Source organism: Suncus etruscus, chromosome 7, assembly GCF_024139225.1.
Source record: "Suncus etruscus isolate mSunEtr1 chromosome 7, mSunEtr1.pri.cur, whole genome shotgun sequence".
In the NCBI taxonomy this organism is placed as follows: domain Eukaryota; kingdom Metazoa; phylum Chordata; class Mammalia; order Eulipotyphla; family Soricidae; genus Suncus; species Suncus etruscus.
Window position 1 is genome coordinate 94,499,390 of NC_064854.1, and position 27,714 is coordinate 94,527,103.

Genomic DNA, 27,714 nt, shown 5'->3' on the forward strand with positions numbered 1-27,714 from the left:
ACACCGCAGTGGGTTTGGTACTCAAAGTCCAGGGAAAACCCAGAAGGAGTCTGCAGGCTGCCCGCAGGCATGAAAGGGTCTCCTTGATAGGAATCATGGAGTCCCAGAGCTGAGGGATGAGCTGACGGGGGTCGGGGGCAAGACAGAGAAAGAACCCAGAGTAGGGGTAGAGCATGCACTGAGTCCAGGCATTGTAGGGATCTCATAGGTGGGCTTTCCAGGGCTTTTCCAGGCTGTACCTACCTCCGCCAAGGGAAACTTGAAAGTTCCCATCAGAACCTTAGCAGACTCAACCAGCAAGTCCCAGTGAAGGGTGGAGGTGGTTGTCATGGAGACCGGTCCTTGGACCGGGGTTGCTAGAGGGAAGAGCCTGGATTCCGCTTCCTATTGGCTGAGCGGGCGCGCAGCGTTCTCCTCGCGCACATGCGCAGTGGCGCCAAGGCGAGGTCGCGGTGGAGCGGAGACGCGGTGGCTTCCCGGCCGGGCTCCGAGGACCTGGCTGGAGCGTGAGGCCCGCGGCTGCGGAACGTCCGGCTGGCAGGGAGCGGGCAGCGGCGGCGTCCGAGGCGCTTCTGCGGCGCGGTCCCCAGCCCGCCACGCAGGCGCCTCTCCCTCTCGCCGCCATTGTTGCCCAAGGCCTCTCGGGCCGCTCGGGCAGCGCTGCCCGGTCCCAGCGACAGGTAATGATGTTGCGGGGCGCCGGGGGCGAGTGTCCGCGCGCTGTCATCCGCGACCTGCCAGACGGCGATGCGGGGCGGCGGCCGCTGCGGGGCTCGGTCCCTGGCTCCGCTACCTGGACCTCTGGCTGCGATGCAGAGACAGACCCTGGGGGGCGTAGAGGGCGCGTGTCTGCAGTAGGCTGTGCGGGTGGCTGGGGTGCCGGGCTTGGTCCAGGAGGGTTCGGTTCCGACTTCGAGCCTGGGGTGCTTGATCCTCCCAGACTACAGGCCTGTGACGTTTGCTCTGGCCATCCGTATTAAAATCCATTAAAATGCATTCAGGAGAAATTCTCTTGTGGAAGTTCTTAAAGGACTTCAGATCCCACCAGCCCAGCCCGCTGCTTGCTAGTTTAGCCGGCTTCTAAAAAAAAAAAAATTGGAATAGGCTGACATTGAAATGCAACGTGAGAAATAATGAACTATCGTGCCCTTTTTGTCTGCCGGTTCCCTAGGGAACCTGGTGCACTTTTATTTAAAAACAAACAAAAAATGCTCTACTAGCTTTGCTCTGTGGTTCTTCTAAATTAACATTTCCTCTCAATTCAGTGTTCATAAAATTTTAACTTTCTGTTCATACACATTTTACAAGTTTGATGTATCTAGTTCAACGGATTAGAAGTTTAGGTGGACCTGTCATTTTATTAATAATTAAGTCAGCTTATTCTCACCTTTTTGTGGCAGCCCCAGTAATCCCACCATCCCTCGGATTGCTTCTTTTGCAAGTCTGTAGGTCCAGGAGAAATACACTGACTTAAAATCTTGTGTGTCAGAATAGTGAGTACAGTTAAAGTAAGGTCCACTATGACAATGCTAGTTGGAACTGAGCACTCTGGACTAGAACTGGGTGCTGAAAGGGAATAAAATGACACACATGGCATCGTTCATTAACAATAGTGCAAACCACAGTGTCAAAATGGAAAGAGAAAAAGGAAATGAGTGAGTGTGAAAGAAGCAAAATGCCTTCTCCAGACAGGCTCGGTTGGGGGAAGGAGGAATAGATGGGGGACTTTGGTGGTGGGAAAAGTGCACTGGTAAAGGATGCTGTACAATATATGACTGAACCCCAACTATGAATAATTTTGTAACCAGGGTGCTTACATAAAGCAATTATATTTAAAATAAATAAATAAATAAAATCTTGTGTGTTTGTGCACCATGGAGAGTCAGTTTCTGTGTATATGTACAGCATAAAGCAACAGAAAATCTTGACCTTATGACTTATTCTTGTGTTTCAGGGACTTCTTGCCATCTTTACCTTGTAACCAGAATTTTTAATTAAAGCTCTAATTGCCATGAGTCTATTTCTCCTCTGACTGCAGCAGCTCTTGATATAGTCTCTGTGGCTTTAACATGAAATTTCAAGCACTTGGCTAACTACTGGGAAAGTATTACCAGATTGACTTTCTTTCTTACAAAATGTTAGCACCAAGCAAGAGGATGACAAATTCTTCACGCTCCCAATTTTTTATGTGGAAGTCAGACAAAGCTCGCACTGGACCCCACAATGTTGAGAGGGAAATCCTTGCTTCAAAATTCTTGCGTAAAACTGAAACCTGTCGACAAAATTTTAGGAATTTTTCCTACCCAGATCTTGCTGGTCCTCGAAAGGCATTGAATCAACTCCGAGAGCTCTGCCTTAAGTGGCTAAGACCTGAGATTCACTCAAAGGAACAGATCGTGGAGATGTTATTACTGGAGCAATTCTTGAGCATCCTGCCTGGGGAGGTTAGGACTTGGGTAAAGTCCCAATACCCAGGGAACAGTGAGGAAGTTGTAACTCTGGTGGAGGATTTGACTCAAATTCTAGAAGAGGAAGGTGAGAATTGTAGGGCAAAGGGGAGGAATCCCAGGTGGTAAAAAAGCGAGCAGTCCTTTAAAGAAATTAAGGAAAATGGAGGTTATTTAGTGAGTTGTCACAGACTACTAAGAGCGCCATCCTGTACAGTGTTTCCCTTGCTGATTGTTTGAAACCAAGCGCCTTATCTAGTGTCATAAAACAATGGCTAGGGGCCAGAGTGATGGCGCAAGTGGTAGGGCATTTGCCTTACATCCACTAACTTAGGACAGTCCTCAGTTCGATCCCCCAGTGTCCCTTATGGTCCCCCGAGCCAGGAGCGATTTTTGAGCGCATAGCCAGGAGTAACTCCTGAGTGTCACCGGGTGTCCCCCCCCCCCAAAAAAAAAAGTGGCTAGACACAACCTGTATGAGAACTTAGAAAGTGAACCTGCAGTATTTTAAACCGTTGTTACAGTAAATCATTTGTTTTATGAATTGGATTTTATAATAACATTCCCAAAAAGGTTGGAGCTGAAGAGATAGCACAGCAATAGGGTGTTTGCCTTGCATGTGGCCAACCTGGGACAGACCTGGGTTCAATTCCCATATGGTCCCCTGAGCCTACCAGGAGTGACTTCTGAACACAGAACCATGAGTAACTCCTGAGCTCCGCTGGGTATGGCCCCAAAACAAAAAAAAAATCCCAAAATGGTAAAAAAGGGTTCAGAGAACATTTTCTCTCTTTTTTGGGGGGGAGGTAGGTTAACAGGAGGAAGGGAGAGTGTAATGGCTTCCCAAATGATACTCAAGAGGTCCAGAAACCCCATCATCAATTCTTGTTTGATTGGACCAGGGTTCAGCTCAGCTACCAGAGGATCCAATACCAGGAATATCTGGGCCACCTGGACTTCCAGGTCTTCACTAGAGGACCATGTGGTGCCAGGAATCAATCCCAGCAATAACTGCTATAACCCAAGAACATCTCTTCTTAAGTAAAAGGACAACTCACAGACTATTTCACATAAAAATGTAATGAAAGTTTTAATTGGGGGGGGGGTTGGTCAGTTTGGTCACCTGGCAGTGCTCAGGGGTCACTCCTGACTCTACACTCAGAAATTGCTCCTGGCAGGCTCAGAGGACCATATGGGATGCCAGGATTCGAACCACCGTCCTTCTGTATGCAAGGCAAACACTTGCATCTCCAGCCCCGAAAGCTGTAATTTTTGACCGTGTATTTAAGAGACCCCGCACAGAATTCTTTATGAAGCCTGCACTGATGTTTTTGAACAAATCATTAATCCTAATCTCTGATTCTTGAAGGAAGTATAGGCATCTTTTTGTTAGAGTTCCCTAGGCTATTTAAGTAGGACTAACCTCTATCATGGTCTCTCTCTCTCTCAATGTAGCTCCTCCTCAAAACTCTCTTTCTCAAGAAACCACAGAAGAAGATGCTAAGAGAGGACTTATGTACCAAACAAGTTGGCTAAATGAGATGACCAAAGTGAGTTTGTTTCTTCTGTGATTTTAAAATGCTTGCTTAGCATTAATACAAGTCACAGTATTTCTGTGAACAAGTTCAACAGTTCACTGAGTAAATAAACTGGTTACATTTTTCTGAAGACCAGAATTAGATTTTATTGTTTGGTTGGTTGATTTTGGTTTGGGGGCCACACCCAGCAATGCTCAGGGGTTAGTTCTAGCTCTGCACTCAGGATTCACTTCTGGCAGGGCTTATGCTTAGGATTGAATACTAGTCATCCACCTACAAGGCTTATGTGCTGTGCAAGTACATTTCTCATTGGCAATAAAAATAAGTAAAGGTGATAGCACAGTGGTAGGGCATTTGCCTTGCATGTGACCAACCCTGAATACACCCCGGTTCGATTCCCAGCATCCCATATGGTCCCCCAAGCCTGTCAGGAGCGATTTCTGAGTTCAGAGCCAGGAATAATGCCTGAGAGCTACCAAACACCCCCCCCCCCAAACAAATAAGTAAGTAAGTAAAATGCCTGTTTAGTATATAAGGACTTACTGTATTTGGGACCTCTAGCTTCTATTTCTCCAAATGTCTCATCAGTCTTACCAAGTCACAGTTTCTATCCTTAAGTTATTTTGATCAGTTAAGGTAGGTAAATGCACTGCATATAAAGATGCTCTCACTGCCTTTGTTGCCTTTTCTCATTTTTTACTTTTTTTGTGGGGGAGCCACACCTGTTGATGCTCAGGGGTTACTCCTAGCTAGGGACAGTATGGGACACTGGAGATCAAACCAGGTTCGTCCTGGATCTGCCACATGTAAGGCAAATGCTCTACCGCTATGCTATCGCACCGGCCCCTCATTTTGGACTTAAGGCAAAATATTATATAGAGATTAAGAGGTTGACCTCAACAACCAGATGAATCGTTTGTTTGTTTGTTTTTGGTTCCAGGTTTTCTAATTCTGCTATTGAATCTAGAATTTGGAACCAAGTACTTAGCCATTGTTAAGCCTTAATTATTCAACTTTAATAAATAGAATTTACTTTTTAAATTATAAAAATTTAATATGTATGTTAAGTAGTCAGTAAACAGTAATTGTTTATATATTATATTATTTATAAAAAGTAATTAAGGGGCTGGAGAGATAGCGTGGAGGTAACTCATTTGCCTTTCATGCAGAAGGTCATTGGTTCAAATCCCGGTATCCCATATGGTCCCCCGAGCCTGCTAGGAGCGATTTCTGAGCATAGAGCTAGGAATAACCCCTGAGCAATGCCGGGTGTGACCCAAAAACCAAAAACCAAAACAAACAAAAAAAAGTAATTAAAATCTAGGCCAGAGAGTTGGTAGAGCGGTAGGGTGTTTGCCTTACATGTGTCGGACCTGGGACAGACCTGGGTTTCGATTCCCAGCATCCCAGATGGTCCCCCGAGCCTGCCAGGAGTGATTTCTGAGCGTAGAGCCATGAGTAACCCCTGAGTGCTGCCAGGTGTGATCCAAAAACAAAAAAAATAAAAAATAAAAGTACAGCAATTCAACATTGTGATTATTGGTACCTGTTTTGTTTTAAAAGGGACTTTATTCCAGAGAGCACACAAAGCGCTCTTAACATGTTGATGCTAACACGTTTCATTAGATTCTCACATTTGGGTATGGCTTATTTAATACCAGTTGCAGTGCCAATATCAAAGTTTGGAAAGTTTCATATTATAGCACACTAAATTATTTCTATATGTATATGTTTTTCACCTTCCCCCCCCTTTTTTTTTTGAAGTAGCATTATTTTACCTGAGTGTAAATGTTTATATGTTTTAGAGGTACACGATTGAGTTTAGGGTGATTACAGGAGTCTCTATTTTCAAACTTCATTTTAGGGCCATTCATATATGCCTGTCTGTATATCACTTATGTTTTTGAGTTGGTAATCATGAGGGTCCTACTAAGGCATAATATTCTGTAATTACCATTACCGTACATGCACCTAATGTTATAACTATTCGCTTATATTTCATATTTTAGGAACCAATGACATTCAAAGATGTGGCTGTAGACATCACCCAGGAGGACTGGGAGCTAATGCGACCTGTACAAAAAGAATTGTACAAAACTGTAACTTTACAGAACTATTGGAATATGGTTTCTCTGGGTAAGCATCTTCTATGCCTATACCTCCTGAAAGATAGAATTAAGTATAAGGTGCCTGCATGCCATACATGCAACTGACCCTTATTCAATGCCAGTACTACACAGTTCTGCTAAACATCATTGGGTCCAACTCTAGAGGCCCCAGTATTGCTAGGGCCACTAGAGTCCCCTGATAGTAATACCCAACACTGAACCACCAACCTCGTTGGTTGAAAATTCCTAGTGAAGCCCCCAGGTCTCCTGAGCACCACTTGGGAATCCTACCTCTGCCTCCAAAAAGGGGTTTTGGACCAGAGGTTAGGGGTATGGCTTCATGGTAAAAGTACATGACTTGCCTATGTTATATCAGAAAAAAAAAGGATCTCTGAAATAGTTTACTAAAACTGTGACCTAGAAATGGTGTGCTTTTCCTACTTAAGCACAGGAATGACTATGTCCTATTTCCTTTTCCCAGTTCTAAAGTGAATTAAAAACTAATGTGGGGGTGTCCCGAGAGATAGTACAACAGGTAAGGCATTTGGATTGTACATGGTCGATTTGGATTCAATTCCCGGCATATGTTCCCCCAAGTCCTGCCAGGAGTAATTTCTAATTTCAGGGTCAGGAGTAACCCCTGAACACTGCTAATGTGGCCTTGAAACTGTGGGGCCAAGAGATAATAGAAGACACTTGCCTTCCATATGATTGAATTGGTTTGATTCCTGAACCCCTCCAAGATTGTTCCCTGATTACAGAACCAGGAGTAAGCCCTGAGAACTGCTGGTGATAGCTCAGACCACCTTTCCCCATCCAAAAAAAAAAAAAGATGTGCAGCCTTACCTAATTCTGTGCATTGCCCATTCCCCTCTCCTGGTTCTTCCTGTACTTATTCTCTTAAGGACAACAGTTTTTCTTTTTTTTTTTTTTCTTTTTTTTTTTTTTTTTTTTTTGGTTTTTGGGCCACACCCGGTGACTTGGGTTACTCCCTGCTAAGTGCTCAGAAATCGCTCCTGGCTCAGGGATTTATATGGGATGCTGGGGATCGAAACCAGGTTCGTCCTGGGTCAGCTGCATGAAAGGCAAATGCTCTACTGCTGCACTATCCCTTCAGCCCCAAGGGGCAACAGTTTTCCCCCATAATAATTGAGTTGTAGTAATTAGGCCAAAAATTTTTTTATCCTCACTCTGGAAAGGACAGTAACCCTAATACAGACAATTCCCTTATTAGATTATATCTCTGTTTTTCTTCAGAAAATATTTTCTGTATATCCTCACATATAGATACAAGTCAGGTAATAAATTTTGAACATCTTTCATTATATTTCTCCTGAGCAGGACTTACAGTGTACAGACCAACTGTGATTCCCATGTTGGAAGAACCATGGATGGTGATAAAAGAAATTTTAGAAGGCCCTAGTCCAGGTGAGAAAATATTCAATATATGAAATTATTTGCACTTAAGAGCTTTAGTGTGGTGACATTTTTATTTAGACTGGGAGGCCTATAAATTTTATTTTTTCATTGAGGTGACACTGATTTACAAGACTAAGCATATATTTTACAGGTAAATGTTACTACAACATGCATACCATCAAAGTGCTGGTATACCTCCATAACTGTCCAAAGACTCTTATCTGTACCCTGTTCATGCCCTTGTAACCTCGATTCTGGGTGACATATTTTTCTTTTTCTTTTCTTTTCTTTTTTATTTTTTTTTTTTGGTAAAGCTTCTTTATTTACCTTTCGTTTTATTCAAAAACAAATCTCCAAACTTTAGTTTTGCATCAATGAGCTCATTTTGTAAATCCAACATTCTTTATTATATGGTAAAATATTATCAAAGGTTTTTTCCTATAAAATTTTGACATTGTAATTTTCATTAATATGTAATTTCTTTTTTTTCCTTTATTTAAACATCTTGATTACATATATGATTGTGATTAGGTTTCAGTCATGTAAAGAGCACCCCCTTCACCAGTGCAACATTCCCACCACCAATGTCCCAAATCTCCCTCCATCCCACCCCACCCCCACCTGTACTCCAGACAGGCTTTCCAGTTCCCTCATTCATTCACATGATTATGGTAGTTGTAGTGTAGTTATTTCTATAACTGCACTCACCACTTTTTGTGGTGAGCTTCATGGAGTGAGCTGGAAGTTCCAGCCCTCCTCTCATTGTCTCTGAGGATTGTTGCAAAAATTACTTTTATTTTTCTTAAAACCCATAGATGAGTGAGACTATTCTGCATCTCTCTCTCTCTCTCTCTCTCTCTCTCTCTCTCTCTCTCTCTCTCTCTCTCTCCCTCTCCCTCCCTCTCTCTCTCTCTGCCTCTCTCCCTCTCTCCCTCTCCCTCTCTCCCTCTCCCTCTCCCTCTGACTTATTTCACTCAGCATGATAGATTCCATGTACATCCATGTATAGGAAAATTTCATGACTTCATCTCTCCTGACGGCTGCATAATATTCCATTGTGTATATGTACTAGAGTTTCTTTAGCCATTCGTCTGTTGAAGGGCATCTTGGTTTTTTCCAGAGCCTGGCTATTGTGAATAGTGCTGCAATAAATATAGGTGTGAGGAAGGGGTTTTTGTATTGTATTTTTGTGTTCTTAGGATATATCCCTAGGAGTGGAATAGCTGGGTCAATTGGGAGCTCAATTTCCAGATTTTGGAGGAATCTCCATATCGCTTTCCATAGAGGTTGGACTAGACGGCATTCTCACCAGCAGTGGATAAGAGTTTCTTTCTCTCCACGTCCCCACCAGCACTGATTGTTCTCATTCTTTGTGATGTGCGCCAATCTCTGTGGTGTGAGGTTGTATCTCATCGTTGTTTTGATTTGCATCTCTCTGATGATTAGTGATAAGGAGCATTTTTTCATGTGCCATTTGGCCATTTGTATTTCTTTTTTATCAAAGCGTCTGTTCATTTCTTTTACCCATTTTTTGATGGGATTAGATTTTTTTTCTTGTAAAGTTCTGTCAGTGCCCTGTATATTTTGGATATTAGTCCCTTATCTGATAGGTGTTGGGTGAATAGTTTCTCACACTCAGTGGGTGATTCTTGTATCCTGGGTACTATTTCTTTTGAGGTGCAGAATCTTCTCAGTTTAATGTATTCCCATCTATTGATCTCTGCTTCCACTTGTTTGGAAAGTGCAGTTTCCTCCTTGAAGATGCCTTTAGTCTCAATGTCATGGAGTGTTTTACCTACGTTTTATTCTGTATACCTTATGGTATCAGATCTGATATCAAGGTCTTTAATCCATTTGGATTTTACCTTCATACATGATGTTAAATGGGGGTCTATGTTCACTTTTTTGCGAGTGGCTAACCAGTTCTGCCAGCACCACTTCTTGAAGAGGTTTTCCCTGCTCCACTTAGGATTTCTTGCTTTGTCAAAAATTAGGTAATTGTAGGTCTGGGGGACAATGTCTGAGAACTCAAGCCTATTCCACTGATCTGAGGGTCTGTCTTTAGTCCAATACCATGCTGTTTTGATAACTATTGCTTTGTAGTACAGTTTAAAGTTGGGGAAAGTAATGCCTCTCATTTTCCTTTTCCCTAGGAGTGCTTTAGCTATTCGAGGGTGTTTATTGTTCCAGATGAACTTCATAAGTCTTTGATCCACTTCTTTGAAGAATGTCATAGATATCTTTAGAGGGATCGCATTAAATCTGTACAATGCTTTCGGGAGTATTGCCATTTTAATGATGTTAATCCTGCCAATCCATGAGCAGGGTATGTGTTTCCATTTCCGTGTGTCCTCTCTTATTTCTTGGAGCAGGGCTTTATAGTTTTCTTTGTATAGGTCCTTCACATCTTTGGACAAGTTGACTCCAAGATATTTGAGTTTGTGTGGCACTAATGTGAATGGGATTGCCTTCTTGACTTCCTTCTCTTCCCTTTCATTATTGGTGTATAAAAAAGCCATTGATTTCTGTGTGTTAATTTTGTAGACTGCCACCTTAGTATATGAATCTATTGTTTCTAAAAGCTTTTTGCTAGAGTCTTTAGGGTTTTCTAAGTAGAGTATCATGTCATCGGCAAACAATGAGAGCTTCTCTTGAAATATTTGAAAAAAATTATTAGGAAATCCATCTGGGCCTTGGCTTTTCTTTTTGGGCAGATGTTTGATTACAGTTTTAATTTCCTCAGTAGTGATAGGGGTGTTTAGATATGCTACATCCTCCTTACTTAAATGTGGAAGGTTATAAGTGTCCAAGAAATTTTCCATTTCTTCTAGGTTCTCATGTTTAGTAGCATAAAGTTTCTCAAAGTAGTCTCTGATTACCCTTTGGATCTCTGCAATATCTGTCATGATCTCCCCTTCTCATTTCTAATATGGGTTATGAGGTTTCTCTCTCTTTCTTTGTGAGGTTTGCCATTGGTCTATCAATCTTGTTTATTTTTTCAAAGAACCAACTTCTGCTTTCGTTGATCTTTGGATTGTTTTTGGTTTTCCACTTCATTGAGTTCTGCTTTCAGCTTTGTTATTTCCTTCTGTCTCCCTATTTTTGGTTCCTTTTGTTGGTCATTTTTTAATTTTTTGAGCTGCGTCATTAAGTTATTCAGGTATGCCCCTTCTTCCTTCCTGATGTGTGCTTGTAAAGCTATAAATTTTCCTCTCAGGACTGCTTTTGCTGTGTCCCATAGATTCTAGCAGTTTGTGTCTTCACTATCATTTGTTTCCAGGAAAGTTTTGATTTCCTTTTTGATTTCATCTCGGACCCACTGGTTGTTCAGTAGCAGGGTGTTTAATTTCCAATTGTTAAAGTTTTTCTTCTTTGTGGCTTTGTAGTTCACATCTAATTTCAGAGCCTTGTAGTCAGCACAGGTAGCCTGCAAGATTTCTATCCTCTTGATTTTATGGAGGTATGTTTTATGTGTCAACATGTAGTCTATCCTGGAGAATGACCCATATACATTGAAGAAGAATGTGTATCCAGGTTTTTTGGAATGGAGTGTCCTATATATATCTACTAGTCCTCTTTCTTCCATTACTCTTTTCAGGGTTAGTATGTTTTTGTTAGGTTTCAGTCTGGTTGACCTATCAAGTGTTGATAGGGCCGTGTTGAGGTCTCCCACAATTACTGTGTTATTGATGTTCTTCTTTCAGATTTGTCAGTAATTGTATTAGATAATTTGCTGGTCTCTCATTGGGTGCATATATGTTTAATAGTCTGATTTCTTCCTGGTACACATACCCCTTGATTAGTACCAATTTTCTGAGTATAAAGTTGGTGTCATCAGATATTAATAGGGCCACCCAGCTTTTTTGAGGGTGTTGTTTGCTTGGATGATTTTCCTCCAGCCTTTGATTTTGAGTCTATGTTTGTTCTGACTATTCAGATGTGTTTCTTGTAGGCAGCAGAAGATTGGATTCATCATTTTGACCCATTTTGCTACTCTGTGTCTTTTAATTGGTGAATTTAGTCCATTGACATTGAGGGAGATGATTGTCATAGGATTTAATGTCATCTTTGTAGATAAGTTTGCTGTGTTTGTTGGTCTCTCTTGTCTTAGAGTAGACCTGTCAGTTTTTCCTTTAAGGCTGGTTTATCATCTGTGAAGTTTCTGAGCTGTTGTTTAATCCATGAAGCTATGTATTCTTCCTTCAAACCTGAACGTGAGTCAGGCTGAGTGCAGTATTCTCGGTGAGGCATTCATTTCATTCAGTCTTGTCACAATATCCCACCACTGTCTTCTGACCTTGAGAATTTCTTGTGACATGTCTGCTGTAAATCTTAGGGAAGCTCCTTTGAATGTAATTTCCCTTTTTGTTCTTGCTGCTTTCAGTATTCTGTCTCTATCTGTTGGATTTATCGTTGTAATGAGGATGTGTCTTGGGAGTGTTTTTCTTTGGGTCTCTTTTAGCTGGTACTCCTTGGGCATGCAGGATTTGATTGCATGTAGTCTTTAACTCTGGGAGTATCTCTTTGATGATGTCTTTGACAGTTGATTCTTCCTGGAGATCTCCTACCTGGGTCTCTGGGACTCCAATGATTCTTATGTTGTTTCTGTTGAGTTTATCAAAGACTTCTATTTTCATCTGTTTGCATTCCTTGAGTACTTTTTCCATTGCCTGTTCGTTTGTCTTAAGGTTCTTTTCCAATTTCTTCTGCTGTGTTGAGTTATTCTGCATCGCATCTTCCAGTATTCTGATTCTCTCCTCAGCTGCTATTACCCTGCTGGCGAGGCCATCCATTGAGTTTTTCAGTTGAGCTATCATGTTTTTAAGATCTGTTATTTCAGTTTGGAGTTTTCTGATTTCTGTCTTTGTGTTCTGTTCAGATCAATCTATGCTTTCTTTGAGTTCTTCAAACATCTTCCATATTGCTATTTTAAGTTCCTTATCCGAGAGGTTAATCAGGTGGTTGGAATTTATTAGGTCATCCAAGCTTTCTTCTTCAGTCTCTGTGCATGTTGTTTGCCTGCGAGGTTTCCCCATTGTCAAGCTTGTAGTGTGGTTTTACCTGCATGTTGTGTTGGGATTCTTTGGTTAGAAAGAGTGCGTGGATGCGAAGCAGAGTGGCCACGCTCTTCTGCTGCCTCTAGTTGACAGTTTTTTGGGGGTGCGCTCCCTAGGCCTCTGAGGAGACCTTCAGGTATTCAGAAACACTGGCAGACAGGCACAGAATTTTCCCTTGAAGTCCTCAGAGTGAACAAAGGCACAGCAGGGCGGAGCTTCCGCAGGCCAGAGAGCTCAGCTTATTGGACGGCGACCCCCACAGCCAGAATGTACTCACTGGGCAGCTTCAAAATGCAGTTTTTTGGGGGTGCGCTCCCTAGGCCTCTGAGGAGACCTTCAGGGATTCAGAAACACAGGCAGACAGGCACAGAAGTTTCGACATATTTTTCAATTATGAAGTCACTCCACAAAGGTACCTAATTTATCAGTAACACAGAGCTTGCTTCTAGACCCATCTTCAGGAAGAAATGGTTTCCAGGTCATATTTATAGCTTTCCCCCTATATTTTTTCCTTTTACATGACCCTAGTTCCATTCCTTAGTGCTTAGTTTAGTGCTGAGAGCTTTTGTTGTGCCATTGTTCCCTCCCTCAGTAATTAAACTTCCAGAAATTTTCAATTTGAAATATTTTATATGGGGGTTCTTCACAAATGTACTGCTTAGGGCCTGGAGCCACTCACAGCAGTACTCAATATCTGTCAACAGGTGCCAGGTCTGACTAGTGCTCAGGCATTATAGTGCAGTGCTGATTAAACATAGCTGTGCTGGAAGCTACCAGAGCTGTGCTGAGAAGCTGTACCAAGGCAATACCCCAAAGGTGCTGGGGTATGGGAACATAGACTTAATGTTTTACCCATGACAAAGCATGCACTCTACCCCTTTAGGCTATCATATATGAATCCTTTTTTTTTAATTTTCTAAGACTCTGTTCCCTATTCCACTTTCCTAACTCATTCCTCTATTTTTCAATTATTTTTGTAAGTATACTCACAAGATTAAAAAGAATTTTATTTAAAATTTTTATATTTTATTAGAATACCATAATTCGCAGTTATTCATAGTTGAATTTTAGGCATACAGTGGTCCAGCACCAATCCTACCACCAGTGCCCCACCATGTTACCATGTTCCCTTTAACCTCCTAGCCTGTGACCTTGACCAATACATGTTAAAGTTTGATTGTTGAAATTAGGAAGTTAGGGTTTCAGTGTAGTTGATTTGATTTGAAATGTAACTGTACCACTCCTCTACACCACCAGTGTACCCAAGTCTCTTTGATCCTTGTTCCCTATTATTTCACATCTGTCTGTCTCTTCTTACTTCTCTTCTCAATTTCTTTGTTTGTCCTTTTTCTTCCTACTCTTAGATCAGGGATGATCTAGTCATCTCCCCTTGAATGTGTTGCATTCCCTTATCCTATCTTATGTATACCACATATAAGTGAGATCATTTTGTTTATCCTTCTTATGGCTTACTTCATTTAACATATCTTCCAGTTCCATCCATGTCACAGCAAATTGAATTATTTCATTATTTCTTACAGCTGCATCGTATTCCATTGTGTATATACTATATCTTTATGATCTTCTCATCCTTTGTTGGACATTAAAGCTGACTATTTTTGGTTTTTTGTTGTTTTTTGTTTTGTTTTGTTTTGGGGCCACAACCAGCTATGCTCAGGGGTTACTCCTGGCTATCTGCTCAGAAATAGCTCCTGGCAGGCATGGGGGACCATGTGGGACGCTGGGATTCGAACCAACCACCTAAGGTCCTAGATCAGCTACTTGCAAGGCAAACACTGCTGTGCTATCTCTCCGGCCCCAAAGCTGACTTTTTTTTAATCTTAGCTAATGCACTAAATGCTGCAATGAATGGTATTTATATAGCTTTTATTGAATGAATGTGAGTTTTGTCCTAGGGGAGATTCCCAGAAGTGGAATTAATGTGTCATATAGCAGTTCTATTCTTAGTTTGCCAAGAAATCTCAGTACTGTTTTTCATAAGGGTTGAAATCGGTCTTGAGAAAAAGTACAGTCGTAGGGCACTTGCCTTTCATTCATGCAGCCAACCCAGGTTTGATTTCCAGCACCCCAATATGGTCCCCTAAAACCCACCATCAGTGATCCCTAAGCACAGAGCCAGGAGTAAGCCCTGAATACAACCTTATATGGCCCAAAAAACAAAAAAATTGTATGAGAAATTAAAAAAAATTGTGTGAAAAAATTAAGAGTGAATTACAGGGCCAGACAGATAGTACTGCAAGTAGGGTACTTGCCTTGTACTCTGCTGACCTATGTTCAATCCCTATTGCCCCATATGGTCCCTCAAGCCTCCCCAGTAGTAATCCCTAGGCAGAGTTAGGAGTAAGCCCTGAGCACTTGTGGGTGTGGCAAAAAAGGTTGGCGGGGGGTGGGGGCGTGGGGGGTTTGAAACAGACCGCATTCCCACCAGAGGTAAATGAGATTTTCTTTCCTTTTTTACCACAACTCTGCCAATACAAGATACCCCTTCTTTTTTTTTGATATATGCCATTTTCTTTCTTTTTTTTTTTTTTTTTTTTTTGTGTGTGTGTGTGTGTGTGTGTGTGTGTTTTGGGTCACACCCGGCAGTGTTCAGGGGTTATTCCTGGCTCCAGGCTCAGAAATTGCTCCTGGCAGGCACGGGGGACCATATGGGACGCCGGGATTCGAACCGATGACCTCCTGCATGAAAGGCAAACGCCTTACCTCCATGCTATCTCTCCGGCTCCAATATATGCCATTTTCACTGGTATGAGATAATATCATTGTCATCTTGATTTGGATTTTCATAATAAGTGTTGATGAACAATTTTTATGTTCCAGTTGTCCATCCACTGATTGGTCTTCTTCAGAGAAATACTATCCCTATTCATTTCCTCTCAAGTTTTTGATAGAATTTGGAAGAGAGATTGTTGTTGTTGTTGTTGATTGATCTTTGTGACCTCATTATATGTCCTAGATACCAACCCTTTATCTGATGTATTGGTGTGAATGTTTTTCCCAGACAGCTGTCTTTTAGTTTTAGCTCATTTCTTTTGCCATGCAGAAACTTTTATTTGATGTGGTCCCATTTGGTTTATTTGGGTTTCTTTTTTCTTTTTTGTTTTTTTGTTTTTGGGCCACATCCAGCAGCACTTGGGGTACTCCTGACTCTGTACTCAGAAATCGCTCTTTGCAGGCTTGGGGGACCATATGGGATATCGGGAATCGAACTTGGGTCTGTCCCCATGCAAGGCAAATGCCCTACCACTCTGTGCTGTCGCTCCAGCCCCACCATTTGTTTATTTTTAACTCTTTTGTTTTTTGTTTGTTTTTCTGGAGTCACACCTGGCAATTTTCAGGGGTAGCTGATGCACTGCACTCAGGAAGTACTTCTGGCAGGCTCCAGGGGCCCATATGGAATGCCGGAGATTGAACTCAGGTCAGCTGTGTGCCTACCCAGGCAAGTGCTGTCCTACCCATTGTATTATCGCTCTGTCCTCCCAAGATTCTGTTGCCTTTGCCAGTGACATCATATTGACACCGTTGAGGTTCAACTCTTGGAGCGTTCTGCATATATGTTCCTCAGTGTTTTATAGATGCCCTTAGGGTCTCATGGTCTTCAATGCACATTGAATTAGCTTTTATGTAAGGTATGAGATAATGAATTCAACTTTAATTTTTTTACTCATGTTTACCTAGTTTCCCCAGCACCATTTGTTGAAGAGACTGCCCTCATCTCATGCTCTCAGCTCCTTTGACAAAAATTAGCTGAACATAGAGCGTTAAAAAAGACAACTTGACTGGAGCAGTGGTATAGCGGTAGGGCGTTTGCCTTGCATGCAACTGACCCCAAACCAGGAGCGATTTCTGAGTGCATAGCCAGGAGAAACCGCTGAGCTGACGATGGGTGTGGCCCAAAAACCAACCCCCCCATAAAAAAAGGACAGAACTAAATATTCAAGCCAAAGACAATAACAATGGAATCAGGAGAACCAAACTTTGGGGCAGGTAGTATGGGATGCATTTGGGGAACATTGGTGGAAGTAGGTGGACACTGGTGGTGGAATTGGCCCTGATTTTTGTATGTCTGAAACCCAACTATGAAGGACCTTGTAAATCACAATGGTTTCAATTTAAAGGGTGGCACTTAATAACTCTTTAAGAAACATTTTAAAAGATTGAAAAAATAATTAGTGGACTATGTACAAAATTTGTCCTTAGATTCAAAAAGTATTTTAAACATATGTATATAAAAGCCCATTACCCTTATATGGCATTCACCAAATTCTGGTATCTCACCATTAAATAGCTACTGTTATATGTTCCTAATTTATCCTTTTGGGTGTTATTTTGTTCCATTTCATATAAAAATCAACACCAAACCTTTTTCCTGGCCAGGGACATGGTTTAGTTATAAAGCACATGCTTTGCATTAGTGAGACTCTTGAGTTTGTTCCACAGCACTGCAAAATTAAAAAAAAAAAAAAGTGGGTTTTTTATTGAAAATCTTCTAGTGTACTTGTAGGAACAAAAATAACTCAAAGAAATGGAGCATATGTCTTACAAGTGTGAGGCCCTCTAATTCAATCTCCATACTGTATGCCTGCCCCCACCACTAGCTTGGGTATGGCCCTGATTGTGTGGTGATCAAAATAAATAAGACACTTCTCTCTCCAACTCCTTGTATACTGTATAGAGAAGCATGTAGTATAGTTCTATGCTCTCCTTTTTGGTTTGGTTTGGTTTGATTTGAGACTTCACCTGGTAGTGCTTAGGTATTAGTCCTGGTTTTGTGTTCTGAGATTCCTCGTGGTGGTGCTCCTTGAACCATGCAATGACAGGATTCAAATCAGGCTTAGCCCACTGCAAGGCAAGCACTTTACCCCTTACTATCTCTAATCCTCATACTTTGCTTTTTTTCTTTTTTTAAAACTTTATTCATTCATTCATTCATTCATTCATTGGTTTCTGGGTCACACCCAGTAGTGTTTAGGGGTTATTCCTGGCTCTGCACTCAGAAATCGCCCCTGGCAGGCAGGCAGGGAGACCATGTGAGATGCCGGGAATCACCGGGTGGTCCCTTACTGTTCGGCAGCATGCAAGGCAAACGCCCTACTGCTGTGCTATTCTCGGCCCCGAATGCTTCGCTTTGGGGTTTGTGGGGGGGTTTTGGGTTTTGTTTTGTTTTGTTGGTATTTTGGGCCTTACATGATGGCAGGATGGGAGACTATCTTGGATACCAGGATCGAACCCAGGTCAGCTGCATGTAAGGTAAAAACCCTACCTGCTGTGCTGTCATTCTGGCCCCCAAGAGTGTCTCTATATGTGGTAGGAGTGTCTATAGTGGGGCCGGTGAGATAGCACCGCTGTAGGGCATTTGCCTTGCATGAAGCTGATCCAGGACAGATGGTGATTCGAATTCCGGCATCCCATATGGTCCACCGAGCCTGTCAGGAATGATTTCTGAGTGCAGAGCCAAGAGTAACCCCTGAGTGCAGCCAGGTCTGACCTAAAAACCAAAAAAAAAAGTGTATAGTAAAAGCCCCCTTATTGTTTTTAATTTATATTATTAAAATTAATTTTACTGTGCCCTGGTTTACTGAATATATTTTTATTGATGGATTTGGGAAGCTATATTTCTTCTTTCTTTCACGGTTTCATTTTGAAATATTTCAAATCTGTAGAAAAATTAAAGCTAGGAACATGACTCATAATAAACTATTTGCCTTGCATATACAAGACTCTGAGTTCAATACCCCAGTTCCAGGGAGGAAAAAGTTGAGGAATCTGCAGAAAAGTTAAACGTCACATTACACACACACACACACACACACACACACACACACACACAGATCACATTACACACACACACATATCACATTACACACACACACACCAGGGAGGAAAAAGTTGAGGAATCTGCAGCAAAGTTAAACATCACATTACACACACACACACACACCAGGGAGGAAAAAGTTGAGGAATCTGCAGCAAAGTTAAACATCACATTACACACACACACACACACACACACACACACACACACTCTTCTGGAATTACAAGTTATTGTTTAGACATATTATCTCTTTTCAAACACACTTTATTTCTTGTACTATGCTCTTTGAAAAATATAAACATCATGTTATCTCAACCTTAATATTACTACATTATATTCTAATAACATGTGCATTCTCCTATATCACACACGTTCTCTAAATAGTTAACTTTATGTAATGATGTCATCTAATGTCTTTTCATATGTTCATTTTTTCCTATATGTCACAAAATATTCTTTAATACTTTTATTCACATGCCTATATTCAGTGGTCTCTTTTGTTCACTTGTGTCTTTGGTTCCTTGTAATCTAGAAGAGTTCCCCAGCATTCCCTTTTTTCTATTTTTATAATTTCTTGAATTGACTTTTTCTTAAGTCTTAATTAGCAAATAATTTATATATATAAATATATATTATCTAACTATCTAAATATATCAAAATATCTAAAAAGTTCCCTTTTTTGTGTACATCTAAGTAGAATAGATAAGTTTTTTAAAATTTAATGTGTTACCAGCCCATTATTTTCCAGTATTTGGGGAGGCATGGAGACTGAATTGGTTTGGTACATCAGTTGTCCCAAAATTGGACAGTGGGAGCTTTTGAAACAAAATTTAGTTTCCTTTTGAGATATCTGTTTAATCATTGAGCATTCCTTTTTTTATGACTTGCAGTGGTCCTCAAACTATGGCCTGCAGGCCATATATTGTATTTGTATCTGTTTTGTTTCTTTATTGCAAAATAAGATATATGCAGTGTGCATAAGAATTCATTCTTAAGTTTTGTTTTTACTATAGTTAGACCCTCCAATGGTCTGAGGGACAGTGAACTGGCCCCCTGTTTAAAAAGTTTGAGGACCAAGGTATTGTTTAGGCTTACCTGGTACCAACCTTAGGCCTAGAATTTCTCCAATTAGCAATAATGCATTATTTTTTTTACTAAATGGTTTAATTGAATCTTCATAAGATACAGTTACAAGGTTTTTGATAGTTGCAGTTATACAATATCCAACTCCCTTTACCTGTGCTCATTCTCTGCCACTACTGTTCCCATTTATATTGTTACTAAAGAGGTTTTCGAGTATCAGTTTACCTCCTTTCAGCACCTGTAATGACCCTGTCAGACACCGAGGGGTCAGTTTCTCCTCCCTGTACTTTGGAGGACAAGGACATTTCCCCATAACATAACCAGGAAAGAACAGGTCCCGGGCTGATGACTAGAGAAAGTTCTTTCTTTTTAAACAATGGAACAAAGGTCCAAAAGTGGAACTAGGATATCTGAAGGGTAACAAGACATAGCCCAGGTATAAGTGAGGTACTAGGAAGAAGCTAAATATGAACAATGGCTTAAGAGTGTGCTGGAAAATTTCATGACTTCATCTCTCCTGACGGCTGCATAATATTCCATTGTGTATATATACCACAGTTTCTTTAGCCATTCATCTGTTGAAGGGCAGCTTGGTTGTTTCCAGAGCCTGGCTATTGTGAATAGTGCTACAATAAATATATGTGTGAGGAAGGGGTTTTTTTGTTGTATTCTTGTGTTCTTAAGGTATATCCCTAGGAGTGGAATCAGAGGGAGAGAGAGAGATGCAGAATAGTCTCACTCATCTAAGGGTTTTAAGAAAAATAAAAGTCATTTTTGCAACAATCCTCAGAGACAATGAGAGAAGGTCTGGAATTTCCAGCTCACTTTATGAAGCTCACCACAAAGAGTGGTGAGTGCAGTTATAGAAATAACTACACAGAGAACTACCATAATCATGTGAATGAATGAGGGAACTGGAAAGCCTGTCTAAAGTACAGGTGAGGGTGGGGTGGGATGGAGGGAGATATGGGACATTGGTGGTGGGAATGTTGCACTGGTGAAGGGGGTGTTCTTTACATGACTAAACCTAATCACAATCATATTTGTAATCAAGATGTTTAAAGAAAAATATATATATAAAAAAAAGAGTGCTCTGGAGCAGCAGTTTTATAGGTATTCTTTCCTTTAACCAAAACTCTCTGTAAAGGAGATGGTATGAACAAGGTCAAGCTCTATTAAGAATCACTAATCATGGGGGGATGGCACCACTCTTTGTGCTGTCCTTCCCATCTCTGGGGCCATGGTTTCTCCTGAAACTTTCAGCCTCAAGATAAATCCCTAGAACTATTGCTCTACTGGGTCCCCTGGAACTGGGATTCCTTCTGCCACACAGTTCGGGAACAGCCTCAGAGAGGATATCCAACAAGCGCCCAGTTCTTGTCTAGAGTAACCATATCCAATTGTCATTGTCATAATGGTTCCTTCTCTACCCTAACTGCATTCCCCCACTCTTTGTCACAAGCCTTCCATGGGCCAGTCCTCCTGTCCTTGTCTCTATTGTCATTGGGTATTATTACCATACTAGCTTATATCCCACAAATGAATGTGATCATTCTATATCTATCCTTCTCCCTCTAACTCATTTTGCAAAGCATAACTCCTTGTCTATCCAGATATAAGCAAATTTCATGAGCATTTCTTCTGTTCTCAGGTACTTGGGTTGTTTCCAGATTCTGGCTATTATGAATAGCGCTTCAATGAACATAGGAGTGCGGGTGTTTTTTGTTTGTTTGTTTCTATTTTGTATTTTTGGGCCCCTATTGTATATTCCCAGGAGTGGTATTGCTGAGTCATATAAAAATTCAATTTCAGTTTCTTGAAGAATGCTTATATTGTTTTCCCAAAATACTGAACCAGTCAACATTTCTACCAGTAGTGAATAAAAGTACCTTTCTCCCCACATTTGCTCCAGCACTGGTTGTTTTTGTTCATTTTTCATATGTTCCAGACTCTGTAGATATGATATATTTCATTGTCATTTTGACTTGCTCCTCCCTAATGTGGAACATTTTTTCAAGTGCCTGTTGACTATATTTCATCTTTTCTCCCCATTTTTCAATGGGATTAGGTGATCTTCCATAAATTTTACCAGTGCCTTTTATATCTTAGATATTAACCCCTTATTATATTGGTATTGGGTGAATACTTTCTTCTAATCTGTGAACTGTCTGTATCCTGGTTTCTATTTCCTTTGAGATGCAGAAGCTTCTTAGTTTAATATAGTCCTATTTGTTTATCTATGCTTGCACCTGCTTGTTCAGTGGTATTTCAGCCTTGAAGATGCCTTTAGCTTTAATGATATGGAAAGAGTCCTGTCTATATTTTTCTACATTATATACATTATATTATATAATGTCTACATTATATGTCTACATATAGATTTTAGGTCTATATCAAGTTCATTAATCTAATTTTATTTCTTTTGTGCACAGTATTAAAAAGGAGTCCTTAGTTCTTTTTTTTTATTATTGGCATATAGATGACCAGTTTTCCTAACAGCATTGATGGGGGGTGGAATACCCAAAATTGCTCAGAGATTACTCTTAGCTCTGTTTTTAGGAATTACTCCTAGTGGTGCTCAGGGAAACCATTATGGGATGCTAGGGATTGAACCATGTCAACCAAGTGCAAGGCATATACTTCACTTTTGTTCCAGCTCCAACCATGATTCACTTTAGTGGAAAGTAGTACTTTAGATACTAAAATTTGGTAAAAAGTTTGCTTACTACAAAGAATGCCATTCCTTCTAGATCTGTTTATTGGGTGAAATGGGAAATATATGTTTACTGTGTATATTTAAATCATGATTTCATACTGATTACTTATTCAAGTCCAAAAATCACAGAGTATTTCATTTTGTATTTCCTTTCACATAGTGTGAGTAAATTGGTTCCCATTAACAGTATATGTTTACTCACATTTTTCATACAAAAATAGCTTTAGGGGCCGGTGAGGTGGCACTAGAGGTAAGGTGTGTCTGCCTTGCAAGTGCTAGCCAAGGAAGGACCGTGGTTCGATCCCCCAGGGTCCCATATGGTCCCCCAAGCCAGGGGCAATTTCTGAGCGCTTAGCCAGGAGTAACCCCAGAGCGTCAAATGAGTGTGACCCAAAAACAAAAACAAAAACAAAAAAAAAATAGCTTTAGGGCTGGAAATATGGTTCACGGTGCTGGTGCGCATGCTTCATGCAAGAACTCCAGGTTCAGGCTAAGCACTGATGATTTCCCAAGTACCACAAGTGCACCCTCAAAACAACCCATTTCAGAATTATATCAGTATCACTACTCATAGTAAATTTAAAGTTCACAATTTCTTCAAAATCTTTTTTGTCCTTTGCATATATTCCACTAATGGTATACAATATACTGGACTCAAAGATTCTTTAATTCTTTTCTTCTAAGAAGAGGACACTAGGAATTTAAACCCAGAGCTACACACTTGAGAAGTTTGCTTTTTACCACAGAATGTATCCCCAGCCTCTAATAACCCTTAAGTTTAATTATATTTGTGTTCAATATTAATGTGTTCTTATTTTTTCAGTTCTTTCCTTTTGTTTTTTGTTTTTTTGGGGGCCATACTCGGTGACGCTCAGGGGTTGGTTACTCCTGGCTTTGAGCTCAAAAATTGCTCCTGGCTTGGGGGACCATATGGGATGGGGGGATGGTAGCGAACCACAGTCCATCCTAGGTCAGCTGCGTGCAAGACAAATGCCCTACCTCTGCCACTATTTCAGCCCCAATTCTTTCATTTTTGGAGTGGATGGCATTTGGAATACAGTGCTCCAGGGCTAACTTCAAGAATACATAAACTGTGCTAGGGTCAGCTGTGTGCTGAGCAAGCATCTTAATCCCTGTACTATCTCTCTTATCATAATTGTGTGTGTAGGTCAGTGGTCGGCAACCTTTTTTTTCAACTGAGCCAAGTCTCGCCAAAACCACAATTGAAATTTATTTTGAGAGCCACACAGGGTGCGCACTGACAGGGGCTAGGAGCAGAGTCCTGACTCTTGGAGTGGCCACCCGGCACAGAAGAGCCAAATTAAAAGTGTAAATAGCCACGTGTGGCTCTCGAGCCGCAGGTTGCCGACCACTGGTGTAGGTGGTTCAGAAGGCAAAACTGTATAAAAGATTTATATGCTCATATCCCTTCCACACTATTTCATGCACTCCCCACTCCTTGTAAACAACATGTTTACTTGTTTCTAGTTATACTTCCTATGATGTCAAGTAAAACGTAGTTTCTTACCTTTGTCCTATATAAAGTATATACTGTGATACTTTTCATTTTGCTTTCCTATTTATGTTTTTGAGTAGTACCTGGTTGTACACAGGGACTGCTCTCTCTCTCTGTGCTTAGAGGTCACTCCTGGCAATGCTCAAGGGATAATAATGTCATGCCAGGATCAAATCAAGGTCTTCTGCATTCAAGGCATGTGGCTTACTTCCATACTATCTCTCCAGCCCCTTCTCTGACCTATCTATCTTTCCTTCTCCCCCTTTTGTGATAAACTGCCTACAAAGAACTAATTCTTCTACACTTCTCTTCTTTGCCTTTGCCATTAGTTATTTCCCTACTGTGTTTCTTACTATCCTGCATATGAGTGAGATTGTTCTGTATCTGTCCATCTTTCTCTGACTCATTTCACTCATCATGATACTCCCTTGATCTACCCATGTATCAGCAGATTGCATAACTTCATCTTTTCTTACAGCCAAGTAATATTCGAGGTATATGTACCATAGATGCTTTATCCAGTCATCTTTTTTTTTGGACATTTGGATTATTTCCAGATATCGGCTGTTGTGAATAGTGCTGTAATAAACATAGGAGATACGGTCTTTTCTGCCTTGTATTTAGTCCTCAAAGACCAGCGCATAGAAACCACCAACTTTGCTTGCTTCTGATTCAGTATGCCTGGAGGGGTTCAGTAATCTAATAAATACATTCCCACATAAAGTGATACTTATGCCTGATATAGAGACTGTGCTTTGAGAATCATGGCTTTAGCACTAGGACATTTATTAAACATACTTAGGCATGGAAATTACTTTATGAAATTGTTTTAAGATTATCACATAGGATCATGTACAGTATATTAAATGGAGTCATGAGTGTTAATATGCCTACTTTATAAATTAATCCATGAAGTAATCCCAAATTATTTACTTTTTTTGTTTTGTTTTGTTTTCGTTTTTGGGCCACACCAGTTTGACGCTCAGGGGTTACTCCTGGCTATGTGCTCAGAAATCGCCCCTGGCTTGGGGGGACCATATGGGACGCCGGGGGATCGAACCGCGGTCCTTCCTTGGCTAGCGCTTGCAAAGCAGACACCTTACCTCCAGCGCCACCTACCCGGCCCCCAAATTATTTACTTAATTTTTTCAGTTTTCATTTCTCTTTGCTCTTTCACCTTCTCTAATCTATATTATTTAACTTATGCCCAAATTGAAAGTGAGGAGCAGCTCTTGTTTTGGGCATTTAGCCTGCAGTTTTTTTGTCCCTTTATTATTCCAATATCAAGCTTTTAGGACCTTTTATGGTGTTGTCAGGAATAGTTCTTTTAGGTATTTTGTTTCAGTCTTAGCAATTTTCTTTCTCCAAATAGAGGTAAATGCTTTATTTTCTTTATGTTTCAGAATGGAAAACAGAAACCCAAGAGAGTACTTCACTGGAGAATACTGCTAAATATATAAGTGAAGGAGCACAGACTATCAAATTGGAAGAACCGTATGATTATGATGACAGGTTAGCAAGTCAAGATACCTTCAGGAAAATTTACGCAAATGAAATATTTCTGAATTTGAAGTCTGATCTATCACAGGATTATACAGCAGAAGAGTATTTTAGTAAATATAATATATATAAAAACTTTGAAAAACATTCAAACCTATTTGTACAGTTTGATGCTCTATCAGATAATAAATCTTCTCTGTATAATGAAGTCAGGGCAACCTTCAGTCATGTCTCTTATGGTATTGTACATAGGAAAATACTACCTGGAGAGAAGCCTTATAAATGTAATATATGTGGAAAAAAATTTAGGAGATACCCATCCCTAATGAAACACCAAAGTACCCATGCCAAAGAGAAATCTTATGAATGTGAAGAATGTGGGAAAGAATTTAGGCACATTTCATCTCTTATTGCACATCAGAGAATGCATACTGGAGAAAAACCATATGAATGTCACCAGTGTGGTAAAGCCTTCAGCCAGCGTGCACATCTTACTATACATCAGAGAATTCATACAGGAGAGAAACCCTATAAGTGTGATGACTGCGGGAAAGATTTTAGTCAGCGTGCACACCTCACTATACATCAAAGGACGCATACTGGAGAGAAACCATATAAGTGCTTGGAATGCGGTAAAACCTTCAGCCACAGTTCATCACTGATAAATCACCAGAGAGTTCATACTGGAGAAAAACCTTATATATGCAATGAATGTGGGAAAACTTTCAGTCAGAGTACACACCTTCTTCAACATCAAAAAATACACACTGGAAAGAAACCATATAAATGCAATGAGTGTTGGAAGGTGTTTAGTCAGAGTACTTACCTTATTCGACATCAGAGAATTCATTCTGGAGAAAAGTGTTATAAATGTAATGAATGTGGAAAAGCCTTTGCTCATTCCTCAACTCTCATTCAACACCAGACTACTCACACTGGAGAGAAATCCTACATATGTAAGATATGTGGGAAAGCCTTCAGCCAAAGTGCAAACCTTACTCAGCATCATAGAACACACACTGGAGAGAAACCGTATAAATGCAATGTCTGTGGGAAAGCCTTCAGCCAGAGTGTACATCTTACTCAACATCAAAGGATTCATAATGGAGAAAAGCCCTTTAAATGCAATATATGCGGGAAAGCATATAGACAGGGTGCAAATCTTACACAGCATCAAAGGATTCATACTGGAGAGAAACCCTACAAGTGTAATGAATGTGGGAAAGCTTTTATTTATTCCTCATCACTTAATCAACATCAAAGAACTCATACTGGAGAAAGACCCTATAAATGTAATGAATGTGATAAGGATTTTAGCCAGAGAACATGCCTTATTCAACACCAGAGAATTCACACAGGAGAGAAGCCCTATGCATGTCGTATATGTGGTAAAAGTTTCACCCAGAGTACAAATCTCATTCAGCATCAGCGTGTTCATACAGGTGCCAAAAACCGTAATTAACCTATATGGGAAACTTTATTTAGATCTTAAAAATTAATCATTTAAATTTTATTTTATACTGAAAACATTCGAAAGAAACCCAGAAGAAGTGCAATATGTATTGATGGCACTTAGCAGAAGTATCAGAATTAGTATTTTCAATATGACCTTTCAAGTTTCATGTGAATTTTAAGAGAAAACATTCATTCACTTAATTTTATATCAACTTTATTTCAGAAAGAACCCCTATAAAATAAGAGTACCAAGAAATCTGTAACTCAACTATATTTCAAATACTTCTTTATGAGGCCTTATGAATGTGACTTGGGGAAGCTTCCATCAAGTAGAGATTTCACACTAAAGACTATGACTGGGAATATAGGAAAGGAAATGCTGCTTTTGGGTCTCTAAATCTTTCCAGCTCTGAAGCCTTAAGTATATACAGGGGTTCCTCCTCTTTTTCATTTCTCTTTTTCTATTATTACCATAACTGCCATAGGGAGCTTGTAGGTTTTTACATAAATAAAAGAGTAGTAGTATCAACATTTTCTGTATAATCACTGTTTGATTACATGTTCTTTATAATGTTGAAGTATTTAAGGAAGATATAATGAGATTGTCTCAAATTTCTTAATCTATTAGGGTAGGAACTAGTGTATATACATATAACCCTTAGACAAATATACAAATTTAGTTAAAATCAAAAGTTAAGCATTGAGTATAAATGTTTAATACATATCGAACTTAGTCTCAATAGATTTTAATGTCTGAAATTATAAGAAAAAAAGCAAAAGTATAATTTTCCCCTTTTTTATTTGAAACTAACATTTTCATAACTCTTATTGTAGATGATCCACTTATTCTGTTGAAATATGGTTCTTGGGTGCCTGCTGTTCTCAGGGTCCTAGACTTCCTAATTAGAGCTTTTCAGGGCTTATTTGCTGAAAATCACAGGAGGTGATTTTTAAAAGCTTCCTAAAGTAGAACAAAGGACATGATTTTTGCGACTGTGTCATTGAATAAGCATAATATACCTGAAATGACTCTTGAAAT

At 40.2% G+C, this 27,714-nt stretch overlaps 1 protein-coding gene across 1 annotated transcript; it reads left to right on the top strand.

The window, feature by feature from the left end:
• Nucleotides 1–463: 463 nt before the first annotated feature.
• ZNF287 (zinc finger protein 287) lies at nucleotides 464–27,479 on the top strand. The gene is made up of 6 exons (XM_049776846.1): nucleotides 464–680; nucleotides 1,955–2,535; nucleotides 3,903–3,997; nucleotides 5,995–6,121; nucleotides 7,435–7,521; nucleotides 25,124–27,479. Exons 2-6 carry the CDS (start codon nucleotides 2,136–2,138, stop codon nucleotides 26,680–26,682), a joined length of 2,268 nt encoding a protein of 755 aa, XP_049632803.1. The 5' UTR covers nucleotides 464–680; nucleotides 1,955–2,135; the 3' UTR covers nucleotides 26,683–27,479.
• The last annotated feature ends 235 nt before the right edge of the window (nucleotides 27,480–27,714 follow it).